Source organism: Aythya ferina (assembly GCF_964211825.1).
Source record: "Aythya ferina genome assembly, chromosome: 5".
NCBI classification, from domain to species: domain Eukaryota; kingdom Metazoa; phylum Chordata; class Aves; order Anseriformes; family Anatidae; genus Aythya; species Aythya ferina.
The window spans coordinates 47,202,254-47,224,263 of NC_140301.1; the positions used below are offsets into that span (position 1 = coordinate 47,202,254).

General features: G+C 36.5%; 1 protein-coding gene across 5 annotated transcripts in view; it reads right to left on the reverse strand.

The window, feature by feature from the left end:
- Positions 1–1,445: 1,445 nt before the first annotated feature.
- The window catches only part of EML5 (EMAP like 5), a 110,544-nt gene continuing 89,979 nt past the window's right edge, over positions 1,446–22,010 (reverse strand). For 3 of the 5 annotated variants that reach the window (XM_084520101.1, XM_084520099.1, XM_084520102.1), the window contains 11 exons: positions 19,087–19,260; positions 17,387–17,595; positions 15,163–15,320; positions 14,398–14,512; positions 13,744–13,932; positions 13,378–13,550; positions 12,475–12,637; positions 11,610–11,713; positions 9,709–9,862; positions 9,160–9,260; positions 1,446–8,863 (listed from right to left, as the gene is read on the reverse strand). In XM_084520101.1, the coding sequence (XP_084376227.1) occupies positions 8,827–8,863; positions 9,160–9,260; positions 9,709–9,862; positions 11,610–11,713; positions 12,475–12,637; positions 13,378–13,550; positions 13,744–13,932; positions 14,398–14,512; positions 15,163–15,320; positions 17,387–17,595; positions 19,087–19,260 (1,577 nt within the window). In that variant the 3' untranslated portion in view covers positions 1,446–8,826. Of the gene's footprint in view, positions 8,864–9,159; positions 9,261–9,708; positions 9,863–11,609; positions 11,714–12,474; positions 12,638–13,377; positions 13,551–13,743; positions 13,933–14,397; positions 14,513–15,162; positions 15,321–17,386; positions 17,596–19,086; positions 19,261–22,010 lie in introns of those variants that run through there. The other 2 variants (XM_084520100.1, XM_084520103.1) reach the window with 2 other exon arrangements.

The window sequence follows — 22,010 nt, forward strand, 5'->3', positions numbered from 1 at the left end:
GCTCAGTTCAGAAACCCTAGGAAATTAAATAACACTTTACTTGAAAGTAAATGGTTTCAGGTATCTTCATTTATAATTGCAAGACAAAGTCTCTCTCCGAATCTGTTTCTGAACATTTTTTTTTCCTTCCAACACTTCTTCCTACTGGACACACTTTGTAAACAACTCATATGAAGAAGCTTCTGTGAAAATTGCCCGTGGGTTACCATATGTATATTAACGGCTATTTGTAATAATGGAAAATATTGAGCGGTAAGATGAACGCACTTTTTTATTAAATGTTTTCTATCTTTTGGGGAACTACATTTTCACAAAAATATACAAAAGAATTTATTTTTACAAATATTTACATTATATATCAGGAAACAATAAGAGCTACATATTTTTAAATTAAATTTGACAAATATAGTCTTGAATTCTGAAACTTAATGCTCCAGGAAAGCATTTTTAAAATTGTTCATGAAATAAAGTACTCAAGGCTTATATTCAAATTTAAAAAAATCTTAATGCAAAAATCTGACATTTAATTATATATATATATATATATATATATATATAATATATATATACCTTAAATAAACATACAACATTGTTACAGGGGATAGATGTTCATGGTGGAAACCAAAATGGAGTACACTTAAAACCATGATCCTTATTACAGTAATACATGACCATACCTTTGGACTAGTTCAAAATATATATATATTTTTTTGGTTAAAGCAAAAGGGACTCTCTGACACACTCCATAATGAAACACAACAAATCTAAACAGACAACTGGATTTTAAGCTTAAAGTACTACAGTAAAATATTTTCCTAAGGTGACTTGATGGGAGTAGAGTAGCAGAGGACAGGCTCTTGCTTCATAAGGAATAATGCTGAAATATTTTTTTTTTGTTGTGTTGTTTTCTGTAGAATTTTCCAATGCCTTCATTAGCTGCCCTTGCAGAAATAGCTGCCACCATGAAGCTATTTTTCCTTCTCAGTGTGAGATGAGAAGACAATTTGTAAGGGCAGCAGTGAACTACTGCTACCTCCATTGCTGAATTTCAACAGCTTTGATGTCTTACAACCTATTGTACAATGTTTAGCATAAGGCAAGCTGCTGACTTTTCTCTGAAAAAAAAAAAAGATGATTAAACCCACCCACAAAGCTAAAAGTGTATATATATTTTTAAAGGGAATACTTCTAATGTATTTACTTAGATTATTACATTATTTTAAGTGATCATTGTGGTCTTGTGTGTTCTTACATGAAATTTTACATTATAAACGCATTAACTTTCTTCAAAAATCAGTAATGCAGCATTTTCATTACTTATTATAATATGCTGTATACCCATAACTGAACTAAAAAGCATAAACCAAACTCATAATATACCAGAAATGTTGTTGGTTGTTTTGTTTTTTTAAAAAGAGACCAGCTAGTTTGAGCCCGAAAACACAATACAACACTAGGTAGCAACAAGTAAAGAGAAAAAACAGACCAGAAATATGGAAGGTACTACCCAAGAGCACCACCATTTCACAAAAGTACAGAAAACCTTTTTTTTTTTTTTTTATGCAATTTGTGCCAGTTTTCATGCCTGGAGTTTCTTTAGAAAGTATGTTTATTATATTCCCAAAGAACATTATATAGTGCATGTCCCAGGCCTGACTAGTGCTTGGAAAACTCATAGAACTAATGGAAGGACCATTTACAGCTCCAGAGCTGAGTATTACGTGTTCAGATGGTTAAGTAATGTGCTGGAAGAAGATACTTAATTGCTCTGTTTCTTGGGAAGAATAAATGCCCTCTTTTTATCTGGTGGGCATGAAAAGATGCTCCCCTCCAAGCTCACGAATTTGCAACTAAATACATTAATGTAAAATTCATTTTCAGCAGCATAATGCTTTGTATTACATGTCACTGTAGTAAGAGCATGGCTGTGGTTAGAGTTGACTGACCTCTCACAGCCATTACATATGAAGAAATATTTATTTGGGAGTTTTGGCGGGTGGGGGGAGTGGAAGTTGGCTCCTGGGGGAGGAAAAAAAAAATCAAGAATAATGGCAAAAACTACCAAATAAATTTTTGGATATTACATGGGAAACTCTGCCCCCTGAACAGCTTATAACTGTACAGAGGACTCAACATAAATACACCCTTACCAAATCCCTTTTTCAGAACCCACCAATGCAATACTTACTTCAGTAATCTACATCTTTATCCTTAATCATTCACCTCCCGCCTCAGGCCCGCTGTGGGAACACCTGATGCTGGCACTAGCCTTATGAAATTTGCAGTTACATGAAATAACTGGGATATTTGTCCCCTGTGAAAGAATTCACGTTATGAAAAACAGGTAAAGCATAAGCAATGTTAATCCTCTAGTTTAAAATACCAGTTGTTAGGCCCAAGTGGAAGTTAGGTGGGTACAACAAGCTTTTAAGAATGGAGTAAAGTCAGAGTAGACATTGTATCCTGGGCAAGTTGTGGGGACTGCAGTGCCATGGTGTTCCTATCAGTATTTGAGCACAAAGAATAGCATACTATGGTGTGAGTCAGACACATCTTTAAAACAATGGAACTAAAACAGTAATATTTTTTTTTTTGCTATTACAAAAAAAAAAAGAAAAGCCAAGTTTGGTTTTTGATTCTTGTTCCTCTTCAAGTAAGCCTCTACATGACATCTATGCCCAAAGCAAGAGAGACAACCACAAGTAAATAAAAGGCAAAATTACTTTGCAGGGTCTTGAGGTTATCCCACACCAAGCAATAGAAACAGAAAACTCTGCATTTTGGCTTTTGGAAGATGAACCCAAACACATACAAACACACACTCCAGCTGTCACATCCCAAACTCAGCTGTCCTCTAGCAGGTACCCAGGAAGCAGTTCAGAGACCTGTGCACAGATGTTGTGCTTCTTACCAAGAGTCACTACCCATAAAAGTCAAGTTTAGTCATTTAAGCAGCACCTGTAATGAGTTAAAGTTTTCCTTAACTTAGTATTTCCTTACTTTGCAATGATTTACTTCACCGATTTCTACTGCTGTGCATTCATAGGCCTGTATTACATTCCTCTCCCCTGACTTAACAACACATGCATTTGGAGGCCTGAGACAAGGAACCACTGCAGGAAAACTCAGCCCACATCTATCTGACATTGCCCCCTGCAGATACATGGCCATCCCTATCAGCTGGCCACACCCAGAGCTCAGGGACGGACCAAAGACGGCTGTAGCCATGTCCATCATCTGCAGAGCTGCACATGGCCAGGAACAGAACCAAGAACTGGTGAATAAAGTCTCAATAGCCAAGAAATGGAAGAGGCAGTAAATGAAGGAGGCCGGCTGTGAAGAGGCTTCCAAAGTATAACGTTTCTTTGGTTTAATACTTGTTTGTTTAAAGAAAGCATTTAAGCCCATTTGCACAGGAAACTAAAATAAGGATAACAAGCAGAAAAGGCCTATTAAAACAAATCCATGCTTGGTTTATGGGGGAAAGACAAGTAGCATTAAAAAAAAAAAAAAAAACACCTTTAAATTCTTTTAGGTGAGCTCTCAAAGTTACATAGCATTTTTCTGTTTACCCTGTTCTCTCTGTTACCAAACATGCATGCACTGCAACAGCAGCTGATGGTGTTAGCTGCTGTACTCCAGCACTAAGTGGCTGCCCCATCGGCATGGGAGTGGAAAGAGCAACACAGGGGAGCACCTGCACCTTCCCAAGAACGAGCCAACAACACTGCCTGCAGCCTTTCCTCGAGCACTGTGACCAACAAGCTACTGCTCACCAGTCCTTACCACCACAAGCAGCCACTGAAGAGCCTCCATCTGCAGGGAGATATTTGCCTTTTGCTGCCAAGTGACATGACTCCCCACCCACCACCAACACCAGTCCTTTAACCTTGCCTTTGCCTATTTATGAGCTCTCCTTCCTCTGTTTACCTTGTTTTTCTCTTTCTCGTCTTCTCTGGGTTTGTATTTCTTGGTTTTCTATCCCTGTTTCCTCCATCCTGTCTTCCATTGTTTAAAAGGTAGCAGATGTTACAACTGCCTATTGTCACCATGCTCAGACCTTTTTTTTTTCCCCCTCCACATCGTGAGGGAAAAGAACACTTTGTCTTTTTTTTCTTAAGATGATTTGGATGGATTACTCATTTAACAGAGTTAACAAAAAATAGATTAAGATCATGGCTGTAATGCTGCAGGTAATCTAAGAAAGGGACAGTGAGCTATGACCTGTCCTAGCATCTGGGAAAAAATCAGAACCACCAAACCCACCCACTAGTTTTTACTTATGAATGATTTTGGCAAGGTAACCTTATTGTGGCTCTTGCACATATTACACACCTAAAACTATTATTTTTTTCTGAAATGAGTTTTAAGTCTGACATCAAAGTTAGTTGAAGATCAGCAGCTGGAGACAACCAAAGAAACAGGCTGGGTCTGACCATGCCACAGTGACTGGTACAGAAAACGCATAGCGGGCTTTGGCAAGCTGACGTATCTAGCTACATAAGCAAAAATTGAATGGTGCCAGAAACTTCAGGAAAACAGAGCAGATTGCAAAGAAGAATAAGAAAGCCCATGAGAACATGGGTATGGAAATGCAAAGCAGTTACTGGTGCTAAAATCACTGATGTGGCAATTTGTGTTGTGACTTGCAATCTACTTCCCTTTCTACGGAGCCTCCAGGATGATTCACTTAGTCCAAAATACTGAAAAGACATAATTTGTCTAGAGCTTACACTAACAGAATAAAAACAATCTGTAAAGATTAAGGCTTGTCACATCTGGCACTGATAACAGAACAGGGAAGTACATCACACCTCGCCTGGGTAAGAACTGTCTTTGAAACCGAGATCCTTGGCTTGTCCCACTACTGCACCCCAGGGACTCCCCATTCTAGAGCCAGGAGGTAACTTATCTTTGCTTCTGATGGTGCAGTCAGTTCCAAGTCAGCATTAACCTGACTTGGATAAAGTTCAGAGCATCTCTGAAATGAGCATCTTGCTAAAACTGAAACCCCAACATTGAGCAAAATTGAAAGTACTCTGAATGCGTTCTTTCCTTCAAGTGTCAAAACCAATCATGTGAAATGTTTTCTTGTATCTTTCATTTTATACTATCTCTTGCCCTCCCTATCAAAATTTGAAAGGTATACAATGAATACCTCCTTAAGAATGAGAAATTTAAGATTTCAAGTCTAAATGATTCAATACATTTGGCTTACTAGTTCTCTCTAACCTAAACAGTGTTCCTTAGTTCCTAAACAATCACAATTTTCAGTTCTAAATGTGTTTATTTTAAATTGTTTGTTTGTTCTTAGGAGCTGGATTTTCTTTCACTCATTTTTTCTTTCCTAAGCATATTTAAGTAGTTTTCAAGAGCACATTTATTTTTAAAGTGAAATGACATTTTGCTTTTCTTGAATCAGTTCTCCATTTCTTTTTCTTTTCAGTGGGTATTTGCATGATGCCCTCAATAACGTGCTTGAACTTCTGGTTAGCCCTGAAGCAGTCAGGCTGTTGGACCAGATGATCTTTGGAAGTCCCTTCCAACTAAGCTGTTCTCTTCTATTCTTATTACAAAAAAAAAAAAAACGTTGCTGACTTTTAAGAACCCAAAGATATGTTTGCTACTCACCAGGAAGAGAAAAACAATTCAACTAGAAAGTAAAATCATCCATTATGAGTAAAGAAATTATGCAAAGAACTTCAGCTTCCACCTCAGCACTGCGTAATCACAAAAAAGGCCAGTTTGAGCCTTTCAGCCCACATTTTTCTGCAAGGCTTCCAAACACGAGGCTGTCACCAGTCCCTCCACATTCCAGATTTTTCCCCACCCCGTCATACCGGGTCACGGCAGGCAGCCCGTTCCACTCCACACACACTTCAAGCACTGATCCGGGTGGCCACAATGAACAGGTTACTGCAGTAGCACTTAATGTAAACAGCGAATGAGGCACAATGACAAGCACCACAGACAAAAAGACCACAACGCTGCCATCTCGAACCGCGGCTGCAGCCAGCTGCTCTCTTCAGCAGAAAATCCCAACTTGTCACCCAAAACACGCTCCGAGTGGTCCTCAGAAAGAAAGCTGCACCTGAGGCTGCTCGCATTTCACCTGGCAAACCACCAAGCAGTTTGTCATGGAAAATACCAGCTGCCCAACTGGCCACAACAGGAGGAACAAGGCTGATAGTTCTGTTTCTAAGCGCTCCTCAGCTTCCAGCTCCCACCCCAGCCCTTTACAGCTGCAGTGAGGTTTAGGAGAACGACGCAGCACGGAGAGCTGGCAGCTCAGACTCACACCATCGCCATCAGGCTCGCCCTGCTGCAGCTTGCCCGTCAGCCTCTCACTGGTACTCCACCACCAATGTGGCATTCGAGATTCTTCAGGAAAAAAGCACCAATGACAAATTATCAATGGACAGGCACAATTAGATCAACATAATTAATAAAGAGGTCGGGGTGCACGACCAGCAATGATACTACAGGGAGAGGGAACAAACCTCTTGTTAGCCCGCATATCTGTAACACTGGATGAAGGTCTACAGAAGATCAGGAAGCTGGGAGATATCAAGCCTAGGATTTGAGGGGAAAACGTGAAAAGGCAGAAAAAGGACTCTGATCTGGCAGTCTGCGTAGGACAAACTAGGAAGGAGCAAGTAACAGCCATCCATCTTGAACTGATGAAGGGCAACCTTAAAATAGAGGCAGGAAAAATTTAACTTCATGTCAAGAAGCCCTACACAGATGTATTTAACAGGGGATAGAATCACAGCTATAGAAAAGCACACTACTGCGGATTTCTCTGGCCAAGATTTAAATGTCAGTTACTACTTTTCACATAAAACAGGCCGGCAGGCAATAAGGTCATGAAAAAGATCAGATCTGTTTGTAATTCTCAGACGCAATTCCGTTAAAATCAAAACCATTACTGCTAAGATTTCCCTGTACACTCACGAACCAAATCCACAGATCCACAAATCCTGTAGAATAGCAGCAGCATGACTGGCAAGATTTTGCTAAAAAACATGCCAAGAAAACTGATAATAGTCTAGTTCATCAATTTCTTTAAAATAAATATTTGTTATAGCTTGATATATAAAATATATTATCTAAGACTGTGGGGTAACTATCCTTTTAGAGTACATAATAAGCATTTTTGGACCTAGAAGAGCACAGAAGTCTGGCTGATTAACTTTTTTCACCCTCCTATAAGCAAACCCTCCCATTCCCTCTATAACCACCATGCACACAAGATGCTTACAAGAACGGATGAGATTTATTTCATTTTTACTTTTATCTGGCATAAGAGAATGCAAGAGGTGAATAATATCAAGTCTACTGACTGACCTAAACAAATGGCATCGTTAAAGTAATGCTGACTTACATAGACAGAGATCTTTATGTTCACAGCAGAATGTCATTGTGAGTAGCGCTGATAATTTGTTACTTTTGTTCCCTTCTATGTTGAATGAAAGATAACTGCACAGATTAAAAACAAGTTCAGTCTGTAATGCATTTCTATGACATGATTTAGACAAATAGCTGATGAAACCTTCCTCACTAATATCCAAAACAGTTTTGTTCAGGTTTTCACCATCACTGAAATGTTTTTTCAACTCAGTTATGGTGCAGGATGAGATAAATGCACTTATGCTAGAGGTGACAGTAGGTCCATATAAAGAAGCATTATGATTGGACGTTTTTATTTTTATTTTTATTTTTATTTTTTACAATCAGGAGAGAAATCTGAGTAGACACCTCTCCCAGCTAGTCCCAACTCTGTTAAAAAGTTCAAATGTACAAAATATAATGTTTGGAAAGTTTATATTCTCTCTGAATTCCCCCTATGATGCTGAGAAAATAAATCAATTCATATTGCTATGAAATTGTATTTTTGCAACTGGTGACATTCCAAGCCTTATCAGTTATGAAGACTATAAAATCCTCACCTTAGTCCACTATTCCAGCATAGAGGCTATCAGCCCATTCAAGTAACACAGCAATAATCTCTCTTCCACTGAGAATAACTTTTATTCAAAAGGCAAAAATTGGAGTTAGACTTTTAGGTTGTGGGCAAGGCACTCGCAAAGTGAGCAAATCTATTTTTGCTCACTGAACTAATTTAATGTTTAAGTGCAACAAAAACACTAAATTAGCCATGAAGATCATGCGTATCCAGCAGCTTTCACCAGACATGATTGTGACCCAGGCCTCTAAATACAGAAATATTTAAGTCCTAAGGAACCAGCTGTCTTATTTTCTGCTTCACCAGAAGGAAGTTCTGTTTCCTTTTGATCAATCATAGAAATATCATTTGCCATTATAATAAACATTTATTAAAATACTATATTTTTAAGAGTTAATATATGGTTTCTTTCAGTAATAAAATATGGAATACTCTTTTTTCAATGATATTCAGACCCCAAAACTTAAAGAAGAAACATTCATGCTCAAAATAGATCAATGTACAGCACTAGGTCAGAAATAACATCTCTTGATTAAAAACCCAGGATCTTACTGTGAAACTGTACATTGACCAACAATTCCCTTTTCCCTTTTATCCATGTATTTCATTTTCAACATCTGGCAGTGAGTGAAATACAAACCCGGATTACTGAAGCAAATCTAATGGCCTCAGCGTATTTGTTACAGTCTATCCTTCCGACAGACTCTAGATACTTGTCTTTCAGAGACGGATCGCTCCGTGTCTTGGATCAGCACCATTTCTTAAGCATGCAGGGCACAGTAGAATATCACATTGCAATCCTGGGTATTTCATGCCTGGTACTTCATGCAGCATCCTCTTTGCAAGTCTCCATGTCTCCCTCAGTGAGGCATATGCACACACTTCCAAACAAACAAGCTGTATTTTCCAGAAGGTTAAAAAATGAGATGTAAAATGACAATACGGTTAAAAGAAAGAGCTAATACAGTCAAAAGAAAAATATCAGTTAAATATATGATACACTCTGAATACAGAAATATACTTTTTTTAATTTAGTAAATCTTAACTGTTCATATTAACATCTGAACTATTTGTTTTGTTGCAAATAACCACTTTTACATACAAACAGAAAAAAAGAGATAAAATGTTTGAGCTTTATACTGCTATGAATTGCAGTATATGTACTTTCGGACAATAACAGAAAGGAAACGTACCTGCAGTCATCCCCTCCTGCACTAACCACGTATCTATCTCCACTTGTAAATCGAATATTAGTTAAGTGGGCAGAGTGACCTAAGAATCGTTTGTGTTTTGCCTGGAAAAAAAACAAACAAAAAAACACACAATAAAATGACAGAATGTAAATAATCTATGTCCTTGTAAATCAGACCAAGTATGCATGTTTATCTACTTTTTTATTCTTTCTTATATTTACATCATTCAGAATGTTACACAGGTTTTCAGATGTGAAAGATGTGAAGAACTCCCACTGAGCTGCAATAAAGATTAAATTGTCTCCAAATGAGACAGTATCTGCAAATTGGGAACAATGCTCAAGCTAACACAACAATTCAAAATATATTTTGTCACACAATTAATGTCTAGAAACTTTGTATAAAATCCCTAACACTGAAAATATGATTTTCATTAGATGTGTGCAAACTGATTATGCAGTATAGTCTCAAATTGTGAAAATTAACCATGCCAGTATTAGTGAATTTTTTTTTTTTTTTTTAGTAACTATGCAAAAAACAAGTTCTTACAAATTTTTCGGGACATGGGAAGTCAAACAGTTTGACCATGCCAAAATCATCGCCTGTTACAAGATTGATTCCCGAGTGAGAGACACAGGCACAGTTAACATCAGCTTTTTCAGCATGCCTGGACCAGATTCCAATTACTTCATCCCCTAGAACACTGAAACAGAAGAGCAAGAGATTATTTTGAAAACTTCAGGAAAACAGTGAACAGCTTTTACTAATGTAACAGGTTTAAAAAAAATGTCATTTTTACATTTTATTCTTAGACATAAAAATCTCTTTTTTTGTAACTAATGTTTATAATATTCTATAATTGCTTCTGAAATTTATTCAGTCTTACAATTCCAAGAATATTGTGGTCCATGACCACACTAACCAGTCAAAGAAGTATTAATAGTACTAACAACAGTGCGGAGTGACATTTGCCAAAAATGAAGAAAGACAAAAAAAGAATGCCATAGCACAAGAGTTGGATGAATAAGGTTTAACTATGAGAGAATAATAATAAAAAATAGAATTAACAGGAACATAAGGAGAATATAACATTTTCATATCAATTAGATGAAAAGGTTGCCTAAGTCCAATTCATTAATATGGGGGGGAGGGGACAGAGGAAGAAAATAAAGAATTGTTCTAAACAGAATTATCTTATGATTCCCAAACAGACATTTATAGAAAACTTCATTTGCAAAACCTTTTCCAAAGTTGCTTTTTATTCAGCTGTGCTTACAATGTATGGGCTGCCTTACAAGAATGCACAGAAATGTGCATTCTATCACTTGTTAGGAGGTGTATAATTTGACATTTTTTCTGTGATTTTTTCCCACAGATCAGAGCACAGTATATTATACTCAAGAAAGAATTTTCTACTTCAAACATAACGAATTGGGTCAAAAACCATACATTTCTTGTTTTCATATCAAAAAGGTGACAAAAATGGATTACTGGGGGGGGGGGGGGGGGGGGCAGGAGGGGAACAAAAAAAAACCAGCAAAATGGTTCAGAGCCCTCTGAAAAATTCATAGTTCTAGCAACAAAATATTCAGAATTAATACTGTTTAAACTGATCCATACATGTATGGATCTCAAATTTTGCCTGAGACATTATTGCTTTGCCTGCAAGCAATAATTGAAAGCAGGCAAGGAGCCGAAAATTAGGGAAAGGAAATTAGATTTGCATAAAGTGTAAAATAATAAATATAAAATGTATATATTTAAATATATAATAAAATATAATACGCTTTCATTCTTCACAAAATTTCTAAATCCATTTTAATTAACTGTAGTAACTTTAAGGTATTTTGAGGTACTTTTGTACAACTTTTGAAAACATATTAACATATTTTCATATCATTTTCATAATTTCATATTATTTTCGTATTAACATATGAAAATGTTAATAGCAGTTTTAGTATACACATAGCATTAATGATATACTAATAAAACTCAAATTATCAGTCTTGTGCTATCTTTTCTTGTTTTTAATTACTCTAGTTTTCCCTGCACTCCAATCGTTATTTTGCATTATGTTGCACCCCAAATCATTATTTTGGGGCAAAAACTGCAATTAGTCCAGGCAACTTGCACAGCAGAATTAAAAAATACTGAGGCTGCTATAGATATGATCAAAGGAAACTAGAGATACATAATGAATAGAAAGGCACACTTAAGAGAGATCAGTTTTTATCTGATACTTTGACCAGTCAAGCAGCTCATGTTCTACCAAGAGAACATGCTATGCACTTTGTTTTGCTGTAGAGTACCTACCTGATATGTTGCCAGAGTATATGGATGCATTTAAAGAAGGTATTTGACTGGATGAAGGGATGAAATATACTTTTAAACAGTAGGTGCTTCTGGAAGTTGCAAGCATTTTAACAGGTGTCAACCCGTGAATTGCTTACCTTGTCCATGTAGCCCATGTTATTCTGTCAATGACAGCCTGGTCCACAAGCTGTTTTCCTGAAGGCACTTCATAGACTTGCCTTTTGTAAGACCCAGTAGAGACCTTTGAAATGCGCACATACAACAGTTCATAAGAATTTAAAATAAATGAATTTATTTTAAATGATGAGGTTATAATTTTAAAGGGTTTTGAAAAGCATTTTCTTGATATTGTCTATTCATAAATCATCTTGCTCAGTGAGTTGAAAATCCTCCAAAATCTACGCAAGTATAAAGCATCAGCAAGAAAGAGTAAGACATATTCAATTTTAAAATGTCTAATTGATAAAATGTAATTGAAACATCTCACATTCTGCCCATAATATTAATTCTGTCTATACATTGTGTATTTTGTCATGTATATGTGAACATAAATAAATAAAAAAGGCACAAGGCTGGAAATTCTAACACCATGGTTTTGATGCTGCTCTGCGAAGGCTAGAACTGAAAAGAAGTGCAATGCTACCATTCTTGTCAGGGATATGAAGTATTCACAGTTCCCTGAGACATAATGAATGATAGATTGTACTCCTTCCTTGTTTAAGATAACCCATCTGCATCTGGGAAATAGAAAGGCAGGGGAAACCCATTACAGTGATTTTGAAATCTGTTTCTTCTTTCTATGCTTATTTCTTGTACTTAGTTTTCACAGAGACTATTTATGTCATCCACTTACCACTAAAATAAAGTAACAGTCTAGTGACAGTAACCTACTACTCTGACACTTCATTACAAAATTGAGTAGTTGTCAAAGGAGAGTAGTTACACAGTATCTGTCATGAGTACATTTGCTATTCAGTATCTTGAACAACGAATGACTGATACCTGGAGATAACAGCTATCTGCAGAGAAGTCCATCTGGATCACGAAACTTGGGATATCTTTGCAATAGCTGACTCGATTTAGTGTGGGACCCAACGTCAGATCATAAAAATCCACTGCATTTTCACTGGAACCGACTGCTAAGTAACGAGAATCTGGGCTAAACCTGAACAGATGAAAGAGTTTATGAATATATATACTTGCAGTAAATTGTAATACAGGTTGGCACTTACAATAGGTGTAATATAGGATTTGAGAAACACAGGTTAATTTGTGTTTCAAGTTTATGCTAACCAGAACTGAAGAGAAAGGTGGAGCATTCATGATTCATTTATCTAACAGAAGGAAGTCTTTTCCTCCTTTAAGTAAGCTTTTACCTGACTCAGGAAATGGAAGCAAAGTTTTCCTTCTGCTGAATAAATTCCTTCTAATAAACCATAACTAAGAGCAAGCTGACAGAAGAGGCATTTCCATTGCTTCTGTGATGACATCCAGTCACCTTCTGTAAACCTCTGATCTCACTTTACCTCCTACACATCATCTTACCCTGTTCCTTTTTATGCCTACTGATACGCCCCCTGATTAGGATGGTCTCTTCCTATTTTTCCATTTACTTTCCCTTCCCTTTTCATTTTATCTAACCCTTGTCAGTATCACCTGAGACTCCACCTGCTGTAGAGGGCCTGTTTTTTGACTGATGGCTATTTCTTAACTTCATGTAGTTCATCCTTTCTTTTTATTCCTGGTAGAGGAATAATCAAACTCTGTAATTCACTCACTAATTCCAGCTCTGAAATGTCATTGCAATGCTCCTCAGAAATACACAATGAAACTGTATTTTTCAAAATCAAAAGAATACGAATTTCTAGAATACTATGAACATACAAAGCCATTAAGTTTTCTGACCTGATATCTTGGATAGCTGATCTTCTGTCCCTTTTTTTCCCCCAAATTTTCAAAGATGTCACAAGCAAGATAATAAATTCTCCATTTTTCATGCCAATGGCTACCATATCACCTTCTGGGCTGTAACAAACAGTACGAGCTGCATGCCCTAAGCTGACTTTGTTCAGCATCTTCTGTGAAGAAATAAGAATCCAGAAAAGTAAATGTCTCTATCTGTTCATATTTCAAAAGTACATTATGCTTTATAGTATCAGATGAATTATTTTCAGAATACATTAAAAAGCAAGCTTTGAATCCTCAACACCACCACACGTTTAGGATATTTTTTTCTTTTTTACAAAACAAGAACTGTTCTTCAGCACCTACCTTTTCAGCAATATCCCAGAGTCTTACTGTGCCATCTTCTGCAGCAGAAAGGAAAAAATCTCTGGAAGGATGTGTTGCTAGGCCCCAGATTGGTCCATCCATATGACCATTAATTAGAATGTTACATGCAGCATTTTTCTCTCCAACTTCAATTATTTCAGCATTTCTTGTGCCAACAAGAATTTTTCCCTTGAACAACAGTGGAAGAATTATCTATGATATAATACATTGGCTACTCATGATTATAAAAATAAAAACCAAAGCTATAGTTAAGTCAAGGTTTGCTTAAATCAAATCAAAACTAATTTACTTCTTAAAATCATCTATGATCTCCTAGAGTACAAAGAGGTAGATAAATCATGCACCAGTGGAATTATTGCTTGCAAGTCAGATATTTGAAATGTGGAAAAGAATAGAAAATAGAAAAGAAATCCTTAGTCCTTAATCAAATATGTAAAGAATATTAACCTAATTAAGACTAAGACCTCCTAAAACTTTTAATTCTTAAAAGTCACATGTAGACACCTTGCAGCCTAACATTTAATGTCAAATACTAAGAGAAAAAGAAAGCAAATAGTTTGTCATATTTTTAATGCCATAGATCAACCCATGGATTATAAAAAAAAAAAGTTTAAGTCATGATGATTCCTTTACCTTGCCTCTACAAACAGAACGAACACAGTCCGTCATTTGTCCTGTCTCCAGTCTGAAGGCACGACAGCGTTTCAGCTCTTGATCCCATAGTTTAACTGCTCCTCCTTCCTTTGATCTATTAAGAAACCAGGAACAACAACAAATATAACAGTTGGCACAAAAAACTCAATGAATACACGAAAGAGCTATATAATTTAACGTAATTTATTGTAACTGAGGCATTTAAATCTGTTTTAAATCATTAAAGAACCATTAGTTTTTATTGAACAGGTGATGAGCCTCCTAGCTAAGCAAGAACTACTGATTCAAAGTCCTCACTGTACTACTTTACAGAACAAGCTCTAAGATGGTCACTGCTAAGCTTAGTCTGAATTAGTATCTCCTAGGGAATTTGTCTAGTCAAAGGAGCAGTGAAGTATGTGAACAAATTGCCATCTTATTATTAGGACAGGCAGCAATTATCAAAATATAGTTGAAGGAAACAGGATATATATATGTCTTTTAACACATTTGCTGTGAAATAAATTGCAAAAGATACTAGAGGAAAATCATGTCTCTTCTAGTCAATGGAAAAAAAATAAGTACAAGCAGCTCATGTGGGATGACTTGCACTTTGGCTACTATTCAGCGATCCAAAGGTGACTCCTCACAGCTTTGACATCTCAGTCAACTACTCCACATTAAAAAGTATGAACCAAAATCATTTTTAGAGAATACATGTGCTTGCAGAAGCAATAAATAAATAAATAAATAAATAAGACTCACGGCCTTTCCTTGCCTCCTGTAACAATCAAGCCATCTCTTAATGTGGTATACATTGTGAAAACTGGTCCGTTGTGAGCTTTGGCCACAATTCGTATCAAGACATGATCTTTCCAAACACAAACATCTCCACTGATAGTACCCGTAAATGTCAAGTTATTCTGAAAAGAGGAAAAATATACTAATCAACTGATTCTGAGTAAGGCAGGAGAAAAACATTCAGAAACAAAGATCATCACCATTTGCTTTTAGTCTAGATTGCTTTTTTGTATGCCTGTGTAGGAGAATTAAGACATGTAGGGTCAGAACAAGCTGCTATTGCTTTGTTGAAGTCTGAAACACATGGTTTCTTATAGCTAATAGGCTCTACATTGCAGAAAAAAAAATGCAGTGACTTAAAATTCAGCTATAGTGTTATCTGTTTTCAGCTTATTAGGTGTGCACAAATGTTGTTAAAGATGAAGACCAGGAACAGTTTTGACATTCCACACAAACAGGTAATTTGTACCATCTTGCTATATGTATTATGATTACAGTAACTAGTAGTTTATGAAGAAAACAGCCTGCTATTAACTCATACTGTAATTATCTGATTTCCTTTTTCTCTGCCTCCTATTTTTGGAAGGTAATAAAAATAACAACCTCGTGTATTTAAAGATAACTTATTAGTATACACTGAAAACCATCAGAAACTAAGGAAGAATCCTCAAATTCAGTGTCCTGTATAGTATTTTATATAATATGCATGTGTTTGATAAGAACACTTTTCTTGAACTGGGTGACGCTGATGTTCTACATCCTTATTTAAAGGGGGTGGTGGTGGTGGTGCCCCTGATGAACGAGTAAGTAAAAGAGCACTGGAGATAAACATGGGGGCAGATCCTCTGACCATCCTCACGACATAACTGTTGGGCTGTTTTTAACCTGTTTTAGAGCACCTGAACCAGCTCCTCCTGAGACAAAAGTCAAGGAATAGCAGCACTTCCAGAACTGTTCCCTACAAGCAGTATGGAAAACGCACCAGGTGTCACTTCATTCAGGTTGCGTATCTTTTTTACAAAATGCTTCCAAGTTTTGCATCCTCAGACAACCTCATATCATGCTCCAGGACATTCAGCACAAAGCCCAATTTATATGCTAAGAAGCATCCCTCCATAATAAAGTTCACTGAGGGTTCCAAAACACCAACTAATGCCTGGGCTGTGCATCACTAGCACCTAGCATTTGGAAGATAACTTCTCACTTTGTAGGAAGCCATGAAGCTCTGAAATCTCCTAGATTAGATGATAAGAAGAAATTATTTACTCAGAGGGTGGTGAGGCACTAGAACAGGTTGCCCAGAGAAGCTGTGGATGCCCCATCCCTGGAGGTGTTCAAGGCCAGGCTGGACTGGGCTTTGGGCAACCTGGTCTGGTGGGAGGTGTCCCTGCCCATGGCAGGGGATTGGAATCAGATGCTCTTTAAGCTCCCTTCCAACCCAAACCACGCTATGAAATCAAAGGTACCTAAAGAGACACCACTGTGGAAAACAGGTAGTCTTATAAAAAAATGAAACCTCCAGCCATTTACAGTTTCAGAAGTCTAAATCAATAGTACAAATTAAGTCTGGACCCAATAGGCAGGTCAGAAAGCACACATGCAATAAAAGAGAAGGACCACTTCAAAAGAAAGCTATGGCCATCTGCCCAGCTGAAGAAATGAATACTGCTCATTCAAAACAAGCCCTGAAATGGCAAGGATGTGGAACTTAGCAACAAGGCCTACATCTGTCAAAAACAAAAAGCAAAACAAAACCCTACTGAGGTCATCTAACTGTCATAGATGTTAATGAATGCCCCAGGTCAGTGCTGCTCTCAGATCACTCATGAGTAATAACGCATGCAGAATAGAATATAATCACCCCCAGGTTGGCATAAAATTAGCCTCAGTTCTACTGTTGGGTTCCCACAGCCTACATAGTCAGCTTTGTTGCATTTGGATTAAATATCAACTAGTGTCTTATCAACCCAAAGCACCTATAGCTTGTTTCTTCTGAAAACAAAATTATGTAAGAATTTCTATTAGTTGATGTTAGTTCTAACTAAAAGTATTAGAAATGCTAAACTGATTTTATAAAACAACTGACATACTTATTAAGAGGTTAAAAAAAATCACAGTTAAAACTAATAAAGGCAGAGAAAAGTCAAGAAATTTTTGTATGTATAAAGTAGTTCGTTAAGGTACATACAGCTCCAAAAGCTACAGACAGCATTGTTTGCATTCGTGCATCTTCTATGGAACTCAGCAGTCCTTTTTTACTAAGAAGAGCTCTTCCAGCCAGTGTCCAGAACCTCACGTGTTTTACTCCCACAGAAACAAACTGGGTATCTGAGTCTGGTCTGAATTCTGCTACAAATATACGCTGGTTATGACCAGCTCGGCTGGCAATTTTGGCACCTGGCAAAAAAAGAAAATGGACTTCTTAATGCACAAGGAAAAATATACATTTATAGCAACATTTATTTGTTTATTCATTCTAGAGAACGATGTATCATACAAGAGCACAGAGGAAGGAAAAGTAAAAACTGTTCCTAAATTATGATGTAAATGTTAAAAAGTAATTTAATAAGAGCCAGTAGCAAGGTGTAGCACCTAATGAAGGTGCCATCTACATATAATTTTCCTACTTAAATTTTTCTACTTTTTAATTTTTTTACAATTACTTATAAGAGGATTAGGAGCTCAGATCCAAGTAAATATTCATCTCCTCTTAAATTCCTAGGAATCCTTCAAAAATCACATACTCTGAACAAATTACAAGAGACTAATGAATGACTTCTCTGGAAATTTTGTCTGAAGATACTTCATTTCTTTCTATAGAAAATGCAGAAAATGACTGTGTTACGTATGGTCTTAGATTCAAAGGTAATGCTCTTCCAGTCTTTCCAGAGTTATTAAAATCAGACATTTTGATCCATAAATATCAAGGTTTCTCAATAATTGTATTACCTGAAAAAGACATTATATTACCTGACCTCCTGTGCTATTTAGCCCTTTCTAGGGAATACACATCTTAGCTGCCATGCTCAAGCTGTATCAGCTTTTAATGATGAGTACAGGTATATTCTGACTGAAATGGCAGTGAATTGCTGCACAGGCTTTTGCCTCACATTTTCACATGAGCTAAGACTGCATAAATGCACAATTTGATCCTGAATCCAGCTACACAAGCTGTAAAGGATCATTTAAATTGATTTGGTAGCTTATTTATAAACTTCCGAGAGATACTAGTCAATCAACAGAAATCTCAAAAGAGACAGCAAATAAACCAGTAAGACTAAAGAATCAATATTAAAATCTGGGTATGGCTTTGACAGATAGGAAGGAGACAACCAAATTGCTTTATCCTAAATCCTGAACTTGGATCAAAGCCAACCTGAATAACTGTAGTATAACTTAATACAGAAATAACATAGTGGCACAGATGAGCTATACTGGCATCACATTTCTGCAATTTGCAACTTTGGCGGGATTATTTTAGTAGTAAAACAAGTTATCAGACTTCAGAAGATAAAAGAACAGAAAATAACAGAACAATTTATCTGTGAGCAATAAAGACATTTATAAAGGGTTTTTAACAAGCAATAAATAAATAGCTGAAAGATTTATATATTTTAGAGGAAGAATACATTTTTCCTTCATTATTCTAATTATAAATCAGAGAACTATCTTCGTCTTTATGTAACAGTTCCAAAGGAGGTATATTTAGCAATTATTAAAACAGATAAGTACATTTAGCTTACCTCTTCTTGCACAGTGCATAGTGCACACCATTTATTGTAATGATTTTCTATCTGCTGATACATATACGTTGTAACTGTCTTTGACTCAGTCCAATACACTTCTAACAACATAAATCCATTCTACAAAAAACAATCACTTTCCTACCTTCCTGCCACTTCCAAATGGTAATGGTATGTTCGGGATCCAGCCCTACAGAGAGCAGCAGTTTGCCAGTGGCACTGAAACTGACTGAGCAAACTCCCTTTGAATGGTAGCACCGCAGTACTGATAATGTCTGTTTGTTCATTGCATCCCACACATGAATAGAAGGAGCTGTAGCTACACAAATATATATTAAAAGAAAAGTTAATTAGCATATGTATTGAAAGTGTCTAATGATTTGCTTACTGAAGCGATTATTATTTTTTATTAATAGGACAAAATTATTCTGGTCAGATGAAAAGAAAGAAAAGAAAGGAGATTTTGGCCTCTGTTTGGCAACCAGTTTCCTGCAAACAGGATCATTAAGCCAGAACTAAGAATTTGGCCTCATTATACTACTGGAGATGTAAATGTTGCTTAATGTGTAACTGGTTTTCTGAAGCACAGCAAACGCTATGAAACATGGCAAAAGCTCTAAAAGCAAGCTGTTTTCTCCTGTTTGCTTTTTTGTTTGTTTGTTTTTTTCTTGAGTAAAAGGTGTCTCAACATGCTAAATCAAACCTCTACAAACAGTGAGTAGACCATCAAGAACATAATTTCTATGTGGGGCTTTTGGACAGCTGATAGCTTCTGTGAAATCAGGTTACAGTACAAGACCAGAATCTCCTTTTCTATTAAATGGCCATCTGTCTGAAATGTATGCTCTCCTAGGAGAACGTCAGTTGAATAATCAGCTTGCTTACTAGTGTAGGAGAACTAGAGTATTTAATTTAGTTTGTATTGTTTGGACTGTAAGCTGAACCACCTTTCTCTGCTATTAATGTATGCTATTATTCCTATTATGGTGACAGCTAGGGTCATTGCATTTTCCAAATGCAATACCTTCTCCAAAGATCTTACAATCCAAGTATAGTTTGCAATTTCTGAGCAGCACCCAGGACAGTAATAGTCTCCCTCAAACGTCTTTCCCTCTAACCTCAAGTAAATCTCACTGCCGAGTCAGGAGGTTACCGGTTGCAGTCTTAGACCCAGATTCACATAAATTAAAATCCATTTCAGCTCCATGCTTTATTTCTAATTAGCTAAATCTAACCCTTCAAAAGGACCCATACAATGGGAAACAGTACGCACAGGGACTTAGATAAAATTTTAGCCACATGAAACTAAATTTTCAAGCATAATTCCACAACTGTTGCTAAACAGTTTTCAGAATGATCTCTTAATTTCTTCTGTTCCCCACAATTTTCTCACATGGCACTAACATTTCTTGATCATTGCTATTTGAGAGGTACCACAGCATAGTATATATATGCCATTAAAACAGAAAGGGTTGTCAATTAGTGGTACGCCTCAAAACTTTCGACAAACTCCCTGCTGTTCTCACAGAACATTGAGGGAATGGAGAGCTTTGAACTGTTTGTTCTTCTCTTTGGTAAAATGCTGTGTGGCCCCTGGACTGTGTACCTCCCATATAACCTCAACTGAACATTTTCTCTTGGGTGACAGACAGAAACCTTCATCTAGGTATAACTAAGGAATAATAACTGAGCAAATTTTTCAGATTGTGCTCTTCTGAAAGTCTCTGTCTTGACCTTGTGTCCTGCTGGTGGAATACCAAAGCTGCTGAACATCTCTCCAAAGAGAGATTTTCTAAGACATTTTCCTATTGGGAGAAGTGAAATAAAGCTACCATGGGCTCACATCACAAAAAATATCTTCAGTAAGATGAAGCAAATCTATACCAAGTCATTATGAAATTTAATTTCCCATTCCAGCCTATGACCAATATCACTGTTTCAAGAACCTGTGCATCACTGCAGAAAACAGAAAATGGTAACTAAAAAAGTAAGAGCTATTGGTAAAAGGGGTGCCAAATATCCATCAATAAATTTAAAGTGAAACTATCTGCATCTTTATAATGAAGGCAGGCAGCAGCTTGGATTCCAGACTAATGGTTCCACAAAGACGAAAAAATAAAAAGTGCTGATTTCAGGAAGTGACAACAGAATTTAGTAATGCACAAAGGCTAAAACTAAAGTTGCAATCAGAAAAGGGCAAGTGAAACAGGGAAAGTCTCCAGGCATTATATACAGCAATAGTGATTTTTTTTTAATATATAAATAAACAACCATATAATCACTGATTCTTTTACATAGTTGGTGCGGGAAGGGGTACCTATATTCTTCCTCCCATCCTTATAGCAAGCACAATTTGGCATATTTGAAAGAAGTCAACACACATCAAAATGCCATTATACATCTGTTCTTCACAGAACAATCTTTTGATGCATATGAAGATCGTTATATTTTCTCGGTATACATGAACACGCATTTATGCATCTCTGGAGATGTGTCACAAGACAATTATGGCTGCCCAACAATGAACTCAGTCACACATGATGGTGATGAAATTTTTAGATTAGTTGAAAAAAGACATATTAATAAAAATAGCTCAATCAAGACTGTCAAACTGTCAAAGACCCAAAATGATACATAAAAAATTAAACTGACACCACAACAAGCATTTTAGATCGGTGGTAATAACTGCATGACAATCATACATAAATGTGGAAGTGCTTTATTCACTCAGTCACCTAGGCCTCCTCAATGGAATATACTTTGAAAATGCATATTTAAAAACTATTTTCAATTAAGTATCTAAAACAATTGTTAATTGTCAGCCCCAATACATCTATAAAACCTGCAAGCATACAGAGCAATACTACAGTCATAGTATGTATTAGAACTCACTAGTGACTGGGCAGCAAGGGAGTATGTTACAACAGAAGAGTTTTTAAGTGTATTTTAACATTTTAATTGCTTCTATGTTTAAGATTTGCTGAGCTATTGTGGTTTATATTCAGTGCTAAAAGTAATAGGACTGATCCCAGGTTTGAATATACTAAAAATGAATTCATATCACTTATT